The sequence below is a fragment of the Eublepharis macularius genome, unplaced genomic scaffold (genome assembly GCF_028583425.1).
Source record: "Eublepharis macularius isolate TG4126 unplaced genomic scaffold, MPM_Emac_v1.0 Eublepharis_32, whole genome shotgun sequence".
Lineage (NCBI taxonomy): Eukaryota > Metazoa > Chordata > Lepidosauria > Squamata > Eublepharidae > Eublepharis > Eublepharis macularius.
This window is the reverse complement of record NW_026559734.1, coordinates 8,081-22,529: the sequence shown is the minus strand read 5'-3', so window position 1 is coordinate 22,529 and position 14,449 is coordinate 8,081. Positions and strand designations below refer to the sequence as shown.

General features: G+C 44.9%; 2 protein-coding genes across 3 annotated transcripts in view; one reads left to right on the top strand and one right to left on the bottom strand.

Annotated features, from left to right (window-relative positions):
* LOC129346927 (adhesion G protein-coupled receptor E5-like) overlaps positions 1–4,448 on the top strand; it is a 69,724-nt gene extending 65,276 nt beyond the window's left edge. For both annotated transcript variants that reach the window (XM_055004003.1, XM_055004002.1), the window contains one exon: positions 750–4,448. In XM_055004003.1, coding sequence (XP_054859978.1) covers positions 750–782 — 33 coding nt within the window. In that variant the 3' untranslated portion in view covers positions 783–4,448. The remainder of the gene's footprint in view (positions 1–749) is intronic.
* An 849-nt stretch (positions 4,449–5,297) lies between these two features.
* LOC129346926 (ATP-dependent RNA helicase DDX39A-like) lies at positions 5,298–13,765 on the bottom strand. Its single transcript, XM_055004001.1, has 11 exons — positions 13,616–13,765; positions 11,467–11,680; positions 10,685–10,812; positions 9,865–9,957; positions 9,167–9,350; positions 8,773–8,891; positions 7,327–7,458; positions 7,090–7,199; positions 6,700–6,844; positions 6,429–6,576; positions 5,298–5,590 (listed from the first exon to the last, which is right to left on the bottom strand). Exons 2-11 carry the CDS (start codon positions 11,672–11,674, stop codon positions 5,574–5,576), a joined length of 1,284 nt encoding a protein of 427 aa, XP_054859976.1. The 5' UTR covers positions 11,675–11,680; positions 13,616–13,765; the 3' UTR covers positions 5,298–5,573.
* Between the last annotated feature and the right edge of the window lie 684 nt (positions 13,766–14,449).

Sequence of the window (14,449 nt, the reverse complement as noted above, 5' to 3'; positions counted from 1 at the left end):
AAGTTTTGATGGGAAATGTAGGCAGCTTGGCGGAATGTTGGACAAGTGACAGTTGAAAAGTCCATTGGACAGCAGTCGGAGAGCCAAGCTGCAAGACCAGGACGCCTACATTTCCCATCAAAACTTGAGGGAAGCTGACAAGTGTCCAATCTGTGCCTTTTGTCACTTGTGGTTCTGCTCTATATCTACGATTTTTTAAAAAAAACGAATAAACTGAAACTCCATAATAAAACTAGAAACATCCCCCCACACACACGACTTCCATAATTACAATTTTATCAGGTGTGATAATTAACCGCAGCTGAGTGTCCAGAAACATTCGTCCAATAAGCATCTGCGAAAGGCCCTCTGAAACAGCCAGGTTTTACTGGCTTTTCTGAAGGCTGAAAGGAACAGGGTCTCGCAGATAGCCTCCCTGGGACTATTCCGTAAAAAGGGATATAGCCACAGAGAGGGGCAGATTTCAAGCCTCAGCTACCCCCTCCCACAAAGAGACTGACGGGCTACTCTTAAGCCTGCACACAAGTCTGTACGAAGAGAGGTGATCCTTCAGTGCTGGGTGGTTTCCCTAAAAAGAAAGGGATTTCACAGTCCCCAATATAGATATTTTTGAGGTTCCTTTGTGAGGGAGAATCCCTGGGAGATCAAGATTTGGGGTGGAGAGACAGGAGATGGAGAATAAAAAATACATTGATGGCACAGTAATATAATAAGATATTGGATTATTCCATACTCTTTGTTCCCTGCAGCCACAGAAGTCTTCTCAAGAATCTGGAATATAGCAATTGCTCCTGAAACATGTTCCAAAATTGCAGCTTTGCACATGAGAAATACATCCCATCATTCCAGTAGCCTTTTTGCTGGTGGAGCTACACTGCTACAGGCCCGCTGCAGCAAGGACGATAAAACTGCATGGAGGCTGCCAAGAGCCTGTGTAGGATCCTACAAAGGCGGGTTCAAGAACTGGACCAATAGTATTAAGCTGATGTTGCTACCGGACAGATGCTGCCTCTGCAGAAAACTTCTTTCTTCTCTGTGCTGGTACAAAGAGACTCGTCTCCCAGCTGAAGCAAGTCTATAAAAACAAGGGTACTTGTGCACATGACACTTTCAGAGACCCTTTCAAGAGAGAGCATTTGGTGCCAGTTGGGTACACGGACCCTGTGCATCACATGCTGGTATTGGCTGATCAGAAATTTGAATTTTGCATAGATGGCACACACAGCCACTGGAATTGTAGAGCAAGTAGAGTTTATCTCCCTAGTCACTCCATGCTCTTCAGAGACTGCTCCACAGGCTTCTGTACCATAACCAACTACTATAAATTCTTTTCCAACTGAGTTTCTAGAGTGGTAATTATCCAGTTGCAGCAAGGAAACTTTCAGTACTTGAAAATCTGTACCTCTGGTATACTTTTGGCTTTTACTCCTTATGCCCGTGTGCATATATGTAACGTTAGGTGCAAAACACACTTCATACTGCTGATGTACTAGGCACTAATTCCCCAAAGCTTGTGATGCGATACTTCTGTCAGCTTCTCTACATTCTAAATCTCACGCATTTGCTCTTAAGCATGAATCCACAATTGTTCAGTGCAGCACCAAGCAGTCTAGTTAAGGAGAAATATATTCTACATACAGCACGTCCCTGTGTGGAAGGACAAACATTGACCAGAAATGGGAGGTGTGCCCCTACCATATCACAGCTTTGGCACACAGCTTCACTGGATTGTTGCTAGTAGCCCTGAACCTAATTGACCAACTTTTTTTTTAGTATGATTCCCTCACTGGCTAAAGGTCAGCCAAAACGGAGGCTTCATGGAGGTGGAAAACCACTCTGGGAGCTGTGTTACATAATTCAGCAATTATCTTCTGCGCTGAATACTTCTGGCAAACATCTAGTTTTGTTATGTTATGTTAGTTATGTTAAACGCACATAGCATTTAATACTTTCTCCCTATACATTCACAACCCAAAGTAGAAAATCCATGTCTGGGCTGTATTATTTCAGAGCAGGAACTATGATTGTATGAAGAGCTATTAATTGAAAAGCCAGTAGAAAACAAGATGTTTGGGAGAAGTGTTCTGTGACATTGAACCATCTATCTGAATCATAAGCCTCTAAATCAGTGGTACACACATTTGCAGTTACTATCAACCTAAAGAGCCTCATTTACTTTCCCTGGCATGAGGCTTTCAAGCTCACCCATTTCTTAGGTGGTGGCTGTTTCAAGGTGGGAGCCATGCGCCAACCAAAAGCCCTGCTTGCTTTATTGAAACAGTGGAGAGTGGTCAGCAGAGCCACATGTGGCTTTCCCGGTACAGTCCCAGTGCTCTAGATACTGTCTGTAGTACCACCCTGCCCTATGCTTACCACCACAGCCAGAACTAGGCCTTTCAGAAAATACAGCAAGACAAGACTGAACAGCTTCAGTTAACTAACAATTTAAGCTTTAATTCGATTTGCATGTCTCCAGATTAAATTTAGGAAGGTGATGATGCACAACGTAAGAGAAACTCCAAGCTGTTTCACAGCCAACATGTCTTATTTGGGTTCAAGGATGAAATAGGTGTCAGTCTGCAAGACCTGAGCAAAGCTGTTAATGATAGGATGTTTTGGAGGTCATTAATATGGTTGCTGTACGTTGGAAGCAAACTGCTATCACTTAATACAGAGACAGGAAACAGATGAGTGTCAGCATTCTGAATGGTGTTTATATGAATGCTAGTCATGTGAAATTAGTTAAAACAGATACAATACACAAATGCATCCTGTGTTTTGTGCCACATACCCAGGCCCAAATTAAATGGCGTCAAGTGGGGTACAGGTAACTCTTCACTTGCCCTCTGACATGCAGCAGCAACTGTTGCAGACAGCAGTCATATGCTGGTAATGTGGTTGTCTACATGTTGCATATTCTGCCCTTGAACTGTACCTATAAACATCTTAGCATTCTCATTGTAAGGCTACGAGAGGTAAACACCAGTTTCCCTAACACCAACAGTCCACACAATACTTTTTATTAGGACCAATCAAATGCCATGTAATGGTGATCTGGAGTAAATTTTCCACCAATTCCCTTACAGCTTGGGGCCCCTCCACAGACCCAATTTTCCTTTTACGCTGTTCTGCAGGATCCAGTCTACAATTTTGGGGAGATCAGTGGGCTGCAAAGTATAGGGGAGGCAAGACCAATCTGTTTTTCGCCTTGCAGTAGAAAATGTACTCTGGATCCAGCCTACTGTGTGAAAGCCTAAATTCTCCAGGTGGTTTAATCAGGCTAATGTTACAAAAATTTAAAAAGTGTAAGGGGTTTTTTTGGTGGTGAAGGGACTGCATCTTTGGACATGTTAAATCCTGCACTTTGTACTGAAGAGCAGATTAAGATGGTGTTGATTTCAAGTTCCAACTAGACTTTTGCTCACCAAGAGGCAATAAATCAGGTACATGCCATAATGTGACATGTCTTTGGTTGGTCCTAATTAAAGGGACTATGTGGAGTGTTCTTGGGTTTTGGATTTTACTTTTTGGCTCAGCACCAATGTACTTTTTCTTAACTCATACAGAATAGTCACCAAGGAACCTGTTTTTTACTTCACCTGATCCAGAAACGAACTCCTGATGCTTCATTTCCTCTTAAAAGCTGCACATTCACAGCTGTGCACTTTTCTTTACCTCCTGTTCCCCAGGAGTTCCACGCAGCAGCAGCAGAATGGGGAGACAAAGAGAGAGATAGAAAACACAGCAAGTGATGTAATCTTAAACAGCAAAACCAATCAACCACACAGGAGAGAGGCTTTGGCGCAAGGACAGAACAGCAGCAGCTTGTGTAAAGTAGCAGAAGGAATGGGAAGCAGCACTCAAGGTTGCCATTGAAGCTAATGGAGACAGACAGACAGTGGTGGTTCACATGAAATGCTGGCGATTACAAACCTTCCTATTTTGACCAATTTATTTGGGGCAATTTCCCATTTTTTAGTTCCTTGCCGTGGAACTTGGCTGTGCATACAGCAGAGGCAGGTGCACTTTACTCCTAAAGAACTAGCACTAGTTAACCCACATAGGAAGCCAGAAACACTAAGAGTTAGAAAAAATCTTAAGTCAAAATTGCCTTTATAAATGTTGATTTGGCAGCTTATCCAGCAAATATGAATCTTTTGTATGAAAATCAAATCCAGCTTTAAACTGGGTAGAAGAATTTGACCCTCAAATCTAGCCTTGCACCTGATAGTTGTTGTAGTTTTGGGATAGATGAATTGCATACCAGAAAAGTAATCTTATGAATTCAAAATACAGAGTGTCAGATTTCTAATACCATGTTCAGTACTGCTGAGTTCACTTTCAGTGCCTTTAGGCGAGCAAATGTAGTTTGTCAAAGTGTCTTCACTCCCCTGTAGATATCCACCCCTTATTCAAAGCATTTGTGTCAACCACTTTGTTATAGCATGCATAATAAAACATTTTGGGATTCAGGATTATGTAGGAAGTTGTTTGGACAGATGTGTTAAAGAAACATTGAACCTGCAATGTCTGGTATAATGTTCAGAACTTCACAGTCTTTGGTTTCCAATTTATATTCTACTGATACTCCTTTAAAAGAAAAAAGTGCTTTCTCAAAATACAGTGGATCAGGCATAGCAATAAATTGCCAACATGTTTTCTCCTGTACCATTCTCAGACAAAACTGAAGCTTCTTACAGAAAGGACCTAGCATCTCCCTTATGTGAAATGGAACGCAATAGATGCATGCCGAACAGAAAAGAACAAAGTTTAGTCAGAAGCCAGGCCAAAGGTAAAGAGGCTGGTCTCCTGAAGAATCACACGATTAAAAAAGACATCCAAAGATCATCACTTAATGGCGCAAGGACAGAACCAGTTTGGTGTAGTGGTTAAGAGCGCAGGGCTCGAATCTGGAGAACTGGGTTTGATTCCTCACTCCTCCACTTGGAAGCTAGCTGGGTGACCTTGGGTCAGTCACAGCTTCTAGGAGCTCTCTCAGCCCCACCCACCTCACAGGGTGTTTTGTTGTGGGGATGATAATGACATACTTTGTAAACCGCTGAGTGGGTGTTAAGTCATCCTGAAGGGTGGTATATAAATCAAATATTATTATTATATGTTACAGCTACTTTAAGCAGCACAAATGCTAAAAACAGGCAAAGGGGGAGGATAAAACAGGAAATAGAGAGATACAAGCAAGGATGGAGAGTACCAAGTAATACAGCTGGGAAACTTCAATCTTTGATAGAACTTCAGTATCCATAATATCAACAGCAGCCATGAAAATGATATTTTTTAAAAATCATTTATTAGGTAACGCAGCCACTGGGACTTAATGTACAGAAAATAGAAACATCTAATTAAAAAGCCCCCAGACTTGAGATGAGTCAAAATATCACCAGCACAATTTGTAAGACGTTCATTTAAGACCACAACCCCTAAAGGTTCAAAAGCATATATATATATATCTTTTTAAAAAAAAACATTCTGTCTTGCTCCAACAAAGAGCTAGAATTGTGGAGGTGCTGGGCTCAGCTTCCATGGTGCATGAGACAAGGAGGATCCTTGAGACGCTACCGGCTTTGCTCAACTGCAAAAGAGAAGACAGCAGGTCAATACCACTGCAGCAAGGCCAAAAGTTAAAGCAAATCGCTTGTAGTTGTGCCTGTCATGGAATGGCCTTAGCCATGCCTTACATTACACCCCCTTTCCAGTTCTATTAGGCTACAGCTAGCCTAATGGGAGGTCAAGGACAGCCCACCACAACAGCAGAGCAGGCACTGGGAAAGTTGCTGCTCTGCATTATCTTCCTCCTGAATGAGCCACAGCTGCACCTTTAACTGTGAGCCTCGCCTGCCATCATCCCACCCTAGGCAGCCCCTTCCTTATTGGTACAGCAATTGCTACTTCTGCATTACTTCTGCCAAACCCATACCCCAGAATAAAAGATTTTTATTTGCTCTTCAACTCTTTAATCTGACCTCTTATCGGTTTAGGGATTTCCAATTAGGACTCTCAAGCTTCCAAACACAAAAAAATTTACAGCCCAGCAAACTCATACTAGCAATTCACATGCAGACCAGAATTCACTAAACGTGAGATTTTTACTTACTTTAGGTATTTACACCCCCACTTCTCTCCCTAGTGGAAACCCAAGTGGCTTAACAGCAGCATTCTACCTTCTTCCATTGTAACCTCCATTTTAACCTTGTGACCACCACTCTAGGTAGGTTAGGTTGCAAGAGCGGGGATTTGGTCTGTCACTCAAGAAACACAACTGCACTGGCAGCCTTCCTTTTCTACTGGCTTCCCAGACAGATGAGCAGATAAGACAATGTTCACTCTGTAATAACCAACCCTAATTTTGAAAAACGTACAGAAAATACATGAGCAGGAAGACAAGCCTACTAAAAGGTACCCATACTTACTATATGAGGAGATGTCTATCTCTTCAGGGAGCTCAGCCACATTTACCTCAAAGCGATCCTGCACTTCATTGAGGATTTTGGCATCACCTTCATCAGATACAAAGGTAACAGCCAAGCCTTTTGTGCCAAAGCGCCCAGCTCGGGCCACCTGAAGAGAAAAGGTTACATTTGGGGACATTCCTCTGGGCATCCTGAATCTGCTATGCCAGGAGGTAACCTGGGGGGCATGTCAACCACCAGGTCACAAATATCACATTAGTTAAGAGCTTACTCTGTGCAGGTAGGTGTCAGAATCCTCAGGCATGTCATAATTGAAGACAATGTTGACCCGCTCAATGTCCATCCCACGGCCAAAAAGATTAGTGGCCACCAGGATCCGACGCTGGAAGTCCTTGAATTGCTGGTACCGAGAGAGCCTGGGGGAAAACAAAAGCAGTGACAGACCCTCACTGAACCACTGCACACCCTTTCCCCTCACAAAATGCAATGTATAGCTCATTGTTCCCACTGTACACACAAGCAAAGGGCATAAAACTTTCTAGATTTCCTCCCTGCTACATACGCAGAACTGATTTAATGACCAGCTACATCACATCTGAAGAGGCTAGCACTCTACTCGCGTTCATACCCTCCCCTGATCCATCTGTCTCCCTGCACTCACCTCTCTTCCTGAGACATGCCCCTGTGAATAGCAATTGCAGGGAAGTTCTGCTCAACCAGGAGCTGAGCTAATGCCATGCAGCGTTGCACTGACTTCACAAATATCACAACCTGCAAGAGGTGGGAAGAGAAGAGGATTAACCAGGAAGTCCCAGAGGGCTTGGCGACTTTGTTCATGCCTAGAGCTGGGAATAGCATTTAGGGGTGTTGGTTGCTAGCTAGCCCTCCGGCACACAACCTGGTTGAACTCCAGCACATCCAACAGGTCAAAGAGTTTGCGGTTTTTCTCCGTGTCCTTCAGCTTCACATAATACTGCTGCAAGCCATGCAGAGTCAGCTTGGTCTCATCATCCACAAACACCTCCATGGGCTGCAAGAAAGAACAAAAAACACAAGTAACCTTTGGCAGATAATGCTGGCAAACTCCTCCAAATGTTATCTATGGTGTCTTAAACCCCAAACTTTAGTTGAGAAATGTAGAAATATCAAACTCCCATAGCAACCAGCATTACTTTGATCACAGTAGTGTCTGTGTAGGAGGCTGGGGCCGGAAAAAGAACTGTTTCATCTGCAGAATTGTAGATGGAATCTTGGGTGTGTCCAACCCCCACCCCACACGCTTAAGACTGCAGAGAGAATTCCCACAACTATTAATTATCCACATTTGTTTAAGTGCCTGGCAGAAGAGAGAACTAAGTTGATACATGTTTGTTGTACATTTCATCAAAGCTCTGAGTTAAACAGTCACTGATCCACTGTGGCAACAATGGAAAGACTCAGAAATAGGTGAGATGGTCCAGCCTCTTGGGATATCTAGACTACTCTCCTCTATAAAGCAGAACATGCAATAACAGCTCTCAGAAGCAGCACTGTTTTGTTTGAAGTTATAGAAGTGTTAGTGGTACCCCAAGTAATTTTCCCTCTGGATGCTGCAGCACACTGGTCAAAGCTGTGGGACACAGAATATGCTAATCCTTCTCACCCAAACAAGGATGTAGGTCAGTGGCAGAGCATACTTTGCATGCAAAAGGCCCCAAGATCAGACCCTGGCACCTACAATTTAAAAGATCGAATATCCTGGAAAGTCACTGCCATTTAAGAATAGCCACTCTGTACATTCAACTCTGTATCAGAAATTTAACTTGACTGGCTGAGCATGTCTTTCCCCTACGACTGTTGTTCATTCAGTCATGACTTCGCATGGGGTTGCCAGCCTGAAGATTTCGGAGGTGGACCCTAGGGAGGGCATGGCAAGACTTTCTTGGGGAGGGGGGGAGATCTCAGCGGGGTATAATGTCTTACAGTCACCCTTCCAAAGCAACCACCTCCTCCAGAGGAACTGATCTCTGTATTCTGGAGATGCAGTTCTGGGAGCTCTCCAGGCCCGACATGGAGATTGGCAACCCTAGGGACTAACAATCCCATTTTCTGGTGACCTTGTTAACATGCAAGAAATACACACGTTCAGGGTGTCAATCACTACCTTTTATCCAAACTCCACCTGTAAACAAGCTGCAAAGTCGGAGGTTTGAACAAGCCAGTGCTTTACACAGGCTGGAGTAACTTAGTTGTCAAGAAGCCCTTTCTTTGAAGTGAAGCTGGAAAAGGCAAACTGCCTCAAAGAGATTCCTTTAGTCTCTATGTCAAGCAATGAAAGGCATTTTCCTGAATCTATCACACATACATCCTGCATGAATTTCCGGCAGACTGGTCGGATCTCCTTGCTCAAGGTGGCACTGAACATCATGCATTGCTTCTCGTGGGGAGTCAGTCGAAAGATCTCCTGCACATCACGACGCATGTCTACAAAAAAAAAAAGAGGGTGGAGGAGTTGAGGTTTCCCAATACTTCAACCAATACTACATTCTGAACTGACAGCTATACCAATCCAAGTCCCCTCCTGCAATTCAGAGGACAGCTAAATTTCCTCAAAATGTTTTCAATAGCATTGCCTTTCCCACTAGCCCGATGTTCGTTTGATTTAGAACCTTGGTGCTCACACCAAAATGGATCAATATTCTCCAACCAAGAAAACTCACAGCCTAGGACACCCCACCCCACCCCTTCCTTCCTCTTACCCAGCTGCTCCAGCATCTTGTCACACTCATCCAATACAAAATGCTTGACATTGCGCAGGTTGAGGGTCTTGTTGCGTACCAGAGCTAGAATACGGCCTGGGGTCCCCACCACAATATGTGGGCAGTTTTTCTTCAACACCTCTTCATCCTTCTTGATGGAAAGGCCCCCAAAGAAAACAGATACCTGCAGAACCAATAGGAATTACTGTCGTCCACATTGAGAAACCCAGTGACTTAACCGATAGGACTTTTCACATATTTTAAGAACGCTTCCACAATGATGAAGTACATAGAGAAAGAAAGGACTGCAATAAGTTGTGAACAGCACCTGCCTGTCTCAACTAACTTTCCCCAGCCCACGAGACCCACTCTTATCCAGAACCAACATTCAAGGCCCTTTTGGTGGTGCAAAGATGTCACACAATGTGAGATGGGCCAGATTTAGTAATATTAGCATTAGACTACACAATCCACAATCCAACAGGACCTTCCATTCCATTCCATTCACTGATGTTCATGCTGAAGTGCTACAAGCTTGTTAAGTGAGATGGGCATTTCTAAAATCAGTAAGGGCACCATTTTCACTACATATTCCTTCTCAAATAATGTATTATTCCCTAATTAACACCCCCTTTCCATCATAAGTCCTCCTGGGATTTTATATATCTTGGGCCTAACTGCAGCAGATTGCTTCTCACCTTGACAGAAGACATATACTTGGAAAAGCGCTCATATTCCTTGCTTATCTGAAAGGCCAGCTCCCGGGTATGACACATCACCAACACTGACACCTGCCAGAAAGAAAGATGTGATTTCAAGGGCAGCATAAAGGGTGTCTCCCCACCATCTGAAACATTAATCTTCTTAACCTTGAGAATCAGTTTCCAGTATAATATGTAGCGTCATTCAGAACTCCATCACACTGCATAGTTCTTCTCTACGCACAACTATGCATCACCGGCCAGCAGCAAGCTACATCACCATCACGGGGAATTCTGGGGAAGCTAGAGATGAGGTAATGTGCTCCAGCTTAGAAAAATAAACAGCTACTAGTACTTTTCTGGCTGGATTTTCTACAGCTTGGGCTTAGTAGCATATTTGGAGACGTTTAGAACTACAACTTTTCAGACAGTTCAGTGCTTGCCTCATTGGAATATGAGATCCCCAAACCTAGCAACAGTCGTTCAAGTCTAGAAACTAATCCAGATCTCTCATCCATTACTTCAGCAGCATAAGGCAGCAAGCTATCACAAGGTTCTCTCCAGTGACAAACTGAGCACCAAAAATGCCCTCTTAATATCTATTCCAGAATAGATTTATCTGGAAAGCATGCCCAACATTATTCCCAGAGAGTTTCCACAGTAGGGTTTATCAAATTCCCACTCTTTCTTCTTGTCCTCAGTTTGGACAGCACTTTATCTGATGCCTTAGGACATCCAGTTTTCTATTAGCTCTATGTCTTCTGAACTGGAGCCTGATAGTCATGACTATGGCAGAACCATATTCCTTGTTACATACCTGGCCATCTGACGGTTCAATCTGCTGCAGAGTGGCCAATACGAAGACAGCAGTTTTGCCCATGCCTGATTTGGCTTGGCATAACACATCCATGCCCAGGATAGCCTGTGGAATGCATTCATGCTGCACTGAGAGGGCAAGAGAAGAAGTTGTCATACAAAGGGGGGGGGGGGAAGCAGCCCCAAAATGTGGGAGAACCCAGAATAAATAAATAGCACGAAACCCAGGAGGCCTGTATCCCAGCCACCTTCCACCATTTCGAGTCTTGAGATTCCATATCACTCCCTTCCATGAGATCAACCTCACTGTACACTTACTACAAACAGCCTCACTTCCAGCAAATGTACTGGAGCTTTCTAGGTTTATCACTCTGATTTACAAGTTAAAGTGAGCAGGATATGGAGGATTGTTAACCTACAGAAGAAGCAAGCTTGAATTCTCCTCAAATATTGCATAATGTAAAGTCATGTGGCTAATGAGTCTTCCCTGCTCAAATAAATAAATAAATAAGATTTCTGAGCCTAAAAAGAACTCAGCTGATAAAAGTTAGCCTGACATCTCCAATATGGAATCTTAACACCATCAGGTAGTGTTCCCCAAAAGACAATAACCTCAACAGTGACAACAAAGAACACCTTCCCAGAGCAATGACATCCTCCCACCCCTGCTCCCTGCAGCCCCCAGCTCTCACCCTGCACCGCGTGGCACCACTGGCAGTTGCTCTCCGGTGGGTGGGCTGGGCTGGCTGATGAGGGGGCCAAGGGCCTTGGCTCAGCTCCTACCTTCTGATGGATGCTCAAAGCCGCAGTCCACAATGGCACGAAGTAGCTCTGGCTTCAGTAGGAAATCTCGGAAACCAGAACTGTGGATGGAAACATAGGAGCCCTTCACATCCTTTTTGGCAGGAATGGGGGCTACGTCAGTCACTGCTTGAGGCTCTTCGTCTTCCTCATAGTCCAGCAACTCATTCTCCACATCCTGCTCAGCCATATCTCACTGGAAGACAGAAAGCCCAGGGCAGGATTAAAGGACATTTAAAGAGTGTTATAGAAAGTCTGGTAAATAAGAGAACTGGGGGAACTGAAATGTGGGTGAGGTAGAAATGCAGCTGTAACTACTGCCAGCAATTCAGGAACAGCAGCTTGAAATTCTCCGTATCTGTCATCTTCCAATTAGCAACCCCAATAAGAAACTCCTGCTAATGGCTAAAGAAGGCAATACTGTTTTCTAAGGGCTCTAAAGCTATGTTCTTAAAAGTATGAAGCGCACTGCTTAGGCTTTTTTCACACTTTTCAAGCCTAATTGCTATTGTAGAAATTGTGCTATTGTACAATTGCTATTGTAGAAATGCATGCAGGCAAGGCACGTGTTACCGCACAGACATGGCCTTTTCTACCAATACTAATCTTCACCTTAAAATGCCAGAAGTAATGTGTGACAAAGGCAAGTCCAGAATGATCTGTGGCCCCAGGACATGGTTGGGAGGTACATGATGCAGCCAACTTGCTGAAGCTAAACAGGTACAGGTCTAGATGGAATGCCTCCGGAGAATTGTATGTACGCTGCCTTGGATTCCAAAATGATACCAATTTAATAAATTTCTTTTGATCTTGCCAAGAGGTGAAAGTCTGAAGGTACCCCCCCCCCCGACTTTTGCTCATGGATCTTGAAAGAATGCTGTGGGGCATTTATCCATGCTTTACCCAACAGGGCAACCTCAGGTGGAGGAAGATTGAAATCAGGACAGCAGCTCATAAATGGAAAGGGTTAATTCCTCCAGTAAATCCCATACACCCCTGCTACACCTCCTTTTCACTTTTAAACAAAAATATGTAAGGCCTTACCTCACCTAGTATCACCATTACTTGCTCTCACTTAAGATCTACCTGAATACAAAACGAAGATACTGCAAACTTGTGCTTATTTCTCCTTAGCCTTGGTGACTCCCGTCCTTAACTTAGAAGGCTTGTTAGCAATCTAGCTTTATCTAAACTACCATCATTTTTGCTTGCCAAGCAGGTATTCTAACATGGTAACTGCCCCGTAGGAAAGCTTTCAAAGCCTCAGAAACGACAGTCAATTTTGATTGAAAGACTTTTGAAACGGCTTATGGTTATCATCCATAATATACATCCAATTACAGTAAGACTTCAAAAAAGGCAGAGTACTTTTAAGGCAGAGATTCCAATAACTGCTTTTAAAAAGTTATTTATTTTTAAACCACCGTCTACTGATCAGATATCTGAAAAGTAAAGAGGGGGCTCATAAACAATAGCGGGGAGAGAAGGCTGAGACAGAAAGGGATACAGGCCCTTTTCTTTCATACATCGGCTGCAAGGGGAGCGCCAGAAGCGCAGCAAAGGCCAAAGTCCCGGGGCCAGCCGGAGCGCAGAAGCCGAATCAGGAGGTTGGCGCTGTCTCATTCAGTGACTGCCCTCCAAGCTCACGCATCTTGCTCTGCTGCTGAAAAAACAGAGGCCGTCCCGTGCGACTGGGGTCCCTGCGGCCCGTTCCCCCGCTCCCCTCCCGCGTCTGGGCTCTGGATAAAGCACAATGCGCGGAAGTCTTCGGCGTCCACAATCCCAGGCAGGCCCGTCAGGTTGTTGGACCCGAGAGCCTTCTACTACCCCACCGGCTCCCTTTACAGAGATATGGGGAGCGACGCAGAGCATCCAAGCACCGCCTGGCCATCGTGCCTAACCCGCAGGAGCAATTTGCCGGAGGCCGCCTCCGGACGCGGGAACTAAAATGGTCGCCAATCTGGTTTGACGGGACCCTCCACAAAGGGGAGGGCTCCACTGGAAGCGACGGAGCGGCGCCCAAGGAAAGCCTCGCGGCCGCCCTTCACTCCAAGGAATCCACGCTCCGAGGCCTCCCTGGCGCTCCTCCGCGCCTTGCCCCTGCCTTCGCCCCTGGGACCCACGCAGTTACCTGATCGGACCCGGCCTTCAAGCGCTCCCGCTGCTTCCACGCTCACAAAGTTCCACCCGCACGCCGAAGGGAACAGCGTGGCGGCATAGAGGAAGCGCTTTCCCTTCGCATCGGCCGCTGTTTGGCCCAGTTCCGCCTCTCTACGAAGAAGGGGCAGGGAAAGAGCCGTCAATCAAAACGACCCGGTTGGTGATTGGATTCAGAGTCACGCTCTTCCGTCTCGCGATTAAGATCTTACACGGAGAGCAAAATGGCCGTCTGGGCGTGATTTTTCCCCTTTGGTGGTTTCAAAAAGGGCGGCAACGAAATGGTGGGAGGGACTAATCGCCATTTTGGGTGCCAGAAAGGGGATGTATACCAGCCCCTCCCCCCCACAGTAGTGGGACCAGTGAGAGGAACAGCGTGCAAAGCGGTATTGTCGCGAGTGCTGACTTGGTTAAAAATAACGAAGGTTGTAGCATTCAGTATGCTTGTTCGTGAGGTAGGTCGAGTGGAACTGGCTGGAACGCTTCTAAAGAGACGCGTTTGGGACTGCGCTGACCGAAGAAGGTTCTTCAAGTGGCAAATTAGATGGAAAGGGCGCCTCTTTGAATTCGTTGAAGGCTTTCTTACTCTTTCTGCCTTACAAGACCAGTAGTCGTGTCTCTATCTCTTCTTTGGTTCATACTGGAACGGAGGACCCTGCTGGCATGTGCTAGCGAAAAAAACGCTTCATTTAAATTTCATATCACCTGGCTTGTTAGAAAAAGTAAAGATTACTACAGGGAACATAATAGCGTGCCTGAAGTTCTCCTGTAACGCTTAAGCCTACAGTCCTTGCACACCACATGGTTC